Source organism: Leptosomus discolor, chromosome 20 (genome assembly GCF_034619465.1).
Source record: "Leptosomus discolor isolate bLepDis1 chromosome 20, bLepDis1.hap2, whole genome shotgun sequence".
Taxonomy (NCBI): Eukaryota; Metazoa; Chordata; class Aves; order Leptosomiformes; family Leptosomidae; genus Leptosomus; species Leptosomus discolor.
In genome coordinates, this window is record NC_141410.1 from 6,476,852 (window position 1) to 6,482,465 (window position 5,614).

Genomic DNA, 5,614 nt, shown 5'->3' on the forward strand with positions numbered 1-5,614 from the left:
ATGGCGGCGCCGCTGAAGCGGTGCCTGGTGCGGCGGCGGGACGGGCGGGAGCAGCACGGCGTGGCCGCCTCCTGCCTGCGGGAGCTGCGCGACAAGGGTGAGGGGCGGCCGCCCGGGTGCCGCGGGGCTGGACGTGCCGCCGGCGGCGGGGCGGGGAAGGCAGCGGTCCCCGGTGGGCTGCCGCCTGTCCCCGGTGGGGTGCCGCCTGTCCCCGGTGGGCTGCCGCCTGTCCCCGGTGGGCTGCCGCCTGTCCCCGGTGGGCTGCCGGGCACCGCCGGTTCGAGGCCTGGCTCCCTCCTAGGAGGTGGTGGGGCTGGGCCCGATCCGTGCCGTGGGGCAGACCCAAGGAGAGGGGGTCGGCGGGTGGCGCTTCCTAACCGGGGAGGCAAAGGCAGGTGGGAATAAGCGTCTGGAAGTAGTTTGACTGAAATGCGCCACCTTCTACGTGTGTGTCAAGGTTTGCGTCAAGAATATTAATTTCTGGAGGGGAAACTCACAAGTACGTGCTAAAAAAGAGCTGATGTGCAGAGCTGAGTGGAGACAGGCCCTGGTCTCTAGCCTAAATTACTAAGATTTGCTTGGTTTTTGTGATGGGTGTAATAACAGGGCAGCACGTATGTCACTTATTATTTCATTATGTATTTTTTCTGTTCTGCAGCTAGTGGCATTCTGGCTATTGACAAGGCCAGGGAGCCCATCACCTTAGTACTGGCAGAAGATGGCACCATTGTGGATGATGATGATTACTTCTTGTGTTTGCCATCTAATACCAAGTTTGTGGCACTGGCCAAGAATGAGAAGTGGTCCAGCAAAAGCTTAGGTACTCTGTGGATGAGGGAGCGTGGGAGGGGAGGGGTGTTTGGAATGCACCTGGTGAAATTAGGCTGTCTCAGGTGGATAAGGAATGACCCATGAAACCGATGACTCTTGTGTCAGACAGTGGAACAGCTTGGCTCTCGGAGTCTGTGGATGAGGTGGACAGTGCTGCAGAGAAGTGGAAGCAGCTGGCCAGGCAACTGAAGGATGACCTGTCTAACATCATCTTGATGTCTGAAGAAGACCTCCAGGTACAGTGGGGAAACCTCCAGTTCCTTCCTTGGCTCTGCCCATCATCCATTTATCTCAGTAGATGGCAGAGAACAGAATAAGTAAACAAGATCTGAAGCTTCATTCAGCTGCTGCTGTGTGGCTGTGGTGCTAGAGCCAAATTTCTCCTTGAGGGAAAACCCTCGCAAATGGCTGAGGAGGATGCTCGTAACCACTGGTTGTCCCTCCCAGCATGTCTTTCCCGTTCTGGCAGCGGGAGGGCAAAAAGTCAAGATTTGGCCAAATGGCAACTGAGGTGGGCTCCTTCCTTCAAACCTGACACCTGTGTAAGGCTGAGCAGCATGCCAGATCTGCCTGCTCCAGAGAGGGGTGAAGAACTGCTCTCACTTTCCAGAGCCGACTGATCTGAGTATCTGACTGCTTAATGCCTTGTATGTGGCGAGGCACACTGATAACTGCCTCCTCTTGTCCTCCTGCAGCGTGCAGCTTCCCACGTGCCAGCCCACTGGCTTTCCCTTGTGTATTCCTGTGCACTCTTAAGAAATGGTACTTTGATTATCTAGAGTTGTCAGGATTTCTGTTAAAAATGCACATGATTCCGCACCTTCCTGGATGCCTTTTGGCTTCTGGTAAAGAATGCTGGCTGGTGGAGCGCTACTACAGCCTCCCACAACTAGGCTGACTTGCTAGGACAAGAAAGCTTGTGAAACATGCTGGGTTTCCTGAAGTTGGAGGCTCTGTCGTTCAGGACGCTTGCTGTTTGTACTGTGATCGGTGTAACGGAATGAGTGACTCAGGCGGTCCATGTAACAGGAGCACTCTCATTGTTTTAAGGTGCTTATTGATGTACCACGTTCAGACCTGGCTGAAGAACTTGCCCAAAGTCAAACCAAAACCCAAGTATTGCAGGACACCCTGCAGCAGGTGCTGGACAGACGAGAGGAAGAACGGCAGTCAAGACAGCTCCTGGAACTCTACCTCGAGGCCTTGAAAAATGAAGACAGTATCTTAAGCAAAGTAGCAGGTAGGGAGCGTTAGGATGCCAGAGAAGGAGCTTTTCAGAGATGCCTAAAATATTTGAGTGGAATAAATAAGGCAGAGTGAAGGACTGGAGTGAGTCACTTGCTTAGCAGCTGTTACTGTGGTTGAGGTAATAGCTGGCGTAGTGTAAGAATTCTCCGCCTGGGTGGGACCAGGAGCCCTCTCGCTGCTGCGTCACACTTCTCACAATGCCTGAAAGTACAGTACTGGGGAGAAGGGCTTAAATCATGTAGCCATCCTACACATTATGGGTTTCTTAAGAGGATGCACCTAAATAAAACGTGTATTTTATTAATCTCAAAACAGTCAAAAGCATTTCAGGCCACTTTTCCTGTCCTGTGTGTGTCACTGGCTATAACAATTCTGCTACTTTTCAGGATCTGAGACTGTACCAAGAGAGGAGATGGATGTGGTTGACACAGGTACCAGCAGTACAGGCACTTCAGCCAAATCGGCCCTCAGTGACCAGATCCTTGCTGCTCTGAAAGAGAAACCTGCTCCAGAGCTCTGCTTGGACAGCCAAGATCTAGAGGTGGGTGAGAATGACATAACCATATTCTGGCAAGTCTCTCTCTCTGGGGAGAGAGGTTATAGAGGAAGCTGTCCTTGCTTCTGGAGGCTCTAATGTCAACATATCTCAGTCTCAAAGTGGTGAGATTTAATCTCTTTCTCTTCCTCAGTAACACTACCCCCTGCTTGGAGCTCCTCTGTAATAGCCAGTTGACACTGTTCCAAGTGCTCTAGTCTGTCCTCTGAAAAGCCACAAAATAATTTTGGTTTTGATCTCCGCCAAATCATAGTCACCCAGCGCTTCAGCTGTCTTACCAGCAGGGGTTTTTTTGTATGCAGATGCATCTAGCTTTATTTCTTTCATATATCCCAAATCAGAATAAAAACCTCCTTATTTTGGAAAACAGTGTAGGTAAGCCCATAGCTTGGAAAGGAAAGGCTAGGTAAACATTAACCATTAGAAAGTCTGTTCTTTCTAATGAACTTGCTACTCGTTTCCCTGCTGTAGAAACTAAGTATCTGCTTTCTCTTCCTTTGAACATCTGAATATAGCTTCAAGCTCTTAAGTGTTGGTAGAATATTGAGAACCCACTAGCCCATGGGATAGATGGGAACATCTTCAACACCAAATTGCCAGCACTAAACATGTGTCTCGTTACTGCTGTTCTTAATGTGGGCAGAGGGGTTCGTGGTGGAGGAGCATCAGTAGAAAAGGCTGTTAGAAATCTGTCTTGACAGCTGGTCTTGAAAGAAGACACACAAGCCCTGGCCTCGGCTCTGAGATGGGACAAGCAGAAAGCTGAAGCTCTGCAGCAAGCCTGTGATCAGGAGCTCACCAAGCGTCTACAACAAGTGCAGACTTTGCATTCCCTAAGGAGCACATCAAAGGGCAAGAAAACGCTACCCTGGGGAGACTGGCTCAGTTCCAAACGCAAAAAATAAATGCTGCTTGCAACTTTTTTTTTTTGGTCCATTAGAATCAATAGAAGCACGATGTATCCTGGGAGCCATAGTTTGCTGGTCATACTGTGGTCTGGCTGCAGACAACTAAAATCTGGACATTGTCCTGAGGCTTAAACTCTTGTGATGATTCAAATCATGTGTAACCAAAGGGATTTTGACTTTTTGCAGAATACTGGAACAATGGTATTGCTAAACACAGCATGTAAGGGTTCAGCTCTGAATACCTGGTTGGGAGCCAGAAGCTTCCATCTGATAATGATGGATCTAACTTCTGAAGTCCCAGGCAGTTTGCTTACTTTGTCCTCCCACCATTTTCAATGCAAAGGATGGACGACCTCTGGCTTCTCATGCTAATTTCATCAGTAAATTCCAAGTCCTTTAACTTCTGTGCTTTTTCTGTAAGGAATTCCTGCCTCTTGGGTGCAGTGTAAGTACTAACTTATAAAACACAGCAAAGGTGGAAATACTGGCTTTGTAAGGCTGTAGGGCTTGTATTTGCCCTGTCTGTATTATTCTCCTAATCATTAGTGTAGTATTATGATGCTTTTATATTAATTTTAATTAATCTTTAAATTTGTTGAAGACTTTTTTCCTAATATCATTAAAACCTTTTTACCTTACTGTCGGACTAGTTTTGGTATTTCCACCAGCTGCAATGATTAAAGAATGTGCTGGTAAGTACAGTATTACCTTAAGGATAGAGGAAGAAGCAGCTAAATACCGAAGTACTCTGTATTTAACCTGTTCAAAGTATTTAGGTAGAATGCACGTTCATACTGGTGACACTGCACCAGAACTCTCACCTGGCACAATCTCCTCTTCTGTGAGAACAGAAGATGTATATGAAAAAAAAATATGAAAAAAAAAGTGAGCTGAAACTTTTGAGAAAGTTTTAGTAGGTACAAATGTTTTCTAGTATCACGCAAAACCCTCTCATGTAGCGTACCCTTAAATGGTACAGGATACCAGCTGGTGAGTATTCCTACAGCAGGCCCTCAGATGAGCCCATTGCATGGAGACATTCCAGCTGAATTACAGCACACTCGAAGGTAGACTGCCAGCGTAACTAACAAAGGATCTAAACAGTTCAGTGCCTTTGAGCAGGTAAGCAACAATACTTGAGGTAACTTCAGATGAAGCTACGCATAGGGGAATTAACTGGCCTTAGGGGGGAGCTTGCGGTCAGCTTTGGGGAGCCTGTTTTGCTAGGGCAAGGAGTTGCTTCTTGCAGCCTACACGTCTGGCTTGTAACATTATAGGCCATGGCAGGTAAAAAGGTTTCCTGCTGCTTTAGCTAGCTACTTATTACAAGCTTTTTAAGTTCAGGTCTTTCTGAATTAACACATTTGGCTGTGCATCAACAGAATTTTTGAAGCAGGCTGTATTGCACTCAAAGCTAGTTACCCTGGCCACCACTGAAAAGCGCCCGTTGAGCAGGCCAGTTGTCAGCAAGTGGTTTCTGTGACCTTGTGTCCCACTCTCTCCCTTGTAAACCAGTTTTTCAGTCTTGCTCAGAGCTACAATGCTTTTGCTTTTTTCAAGCTCAACTTGGCAATGGAAATTCTGCTCCTCAGGCTGTACAAGAGGAAAGAAGGGCTTTACCTGTGGCTTTTTCACATGTACTTAAAATAGCAGATAGCATAATTACTTCAGTCCTATGTGTATTAGGAATATTTAACTCACCTACTTCCAGGCAAACACTGAGATGGAGTCACAGAGACCATGCTGATCATTCCTGTAGGAAGGCAGTGTTGGTCCTTCCAATCTGGCCTTAAGGAAAAAAAGAAAGGGAGGGTTTTCATTGCTGCTTTTTCCTCTCTTCTAATATCAGGGTTACAGCCCTTTAGCTGCCTGCAAATTATTAAATGCTGCAGTTCTTATGCTACAGAATTCAAATTAACAACTAGACCTAGCATAGTATGATTTAAACTGTTACTTTTGTCTTAATTGTTCTGTTCCAATAGAACAAAACAATCAGATTTTCATAATCTGATGGGAGCTGCAGTTGCACTCTATCCTAAAGCCGAGCTGGCAGTTTAATAGCAATATTGAC

The 5,614-nt window shown here is 47.0% G+C and overlaps 1 protein-coding gene across 1 annotated transcript; it reads left to right on the forward strand.

Moving 5' to 3' along the window:
* Nucleotides 1-3,558, forward strand: DFFA (DNA fragmentation factor subunit alpha). The gene is made up of 6 exons (XM_086476163.1): nucleotides 1-97; nucleotides 659-820; nucleotides 937-1,067; nucleotides 1,882-2,071; nucleotides 2,466-2,620; nucleotides 3,337-3,558. The coding sequence occupies exons 1-6, from the start codon at nucleotides 1-3 to the stop codon at nucleotides 3,538-3,540; spliced, it is 939 nt and encodes a 312-aa protein (XP_086332289.1). The 3' UTR covers nucleotides 3,541-3,558.
* Nucleotides 3,559-5,614: the final 2,056 nt, after the last annotated feature.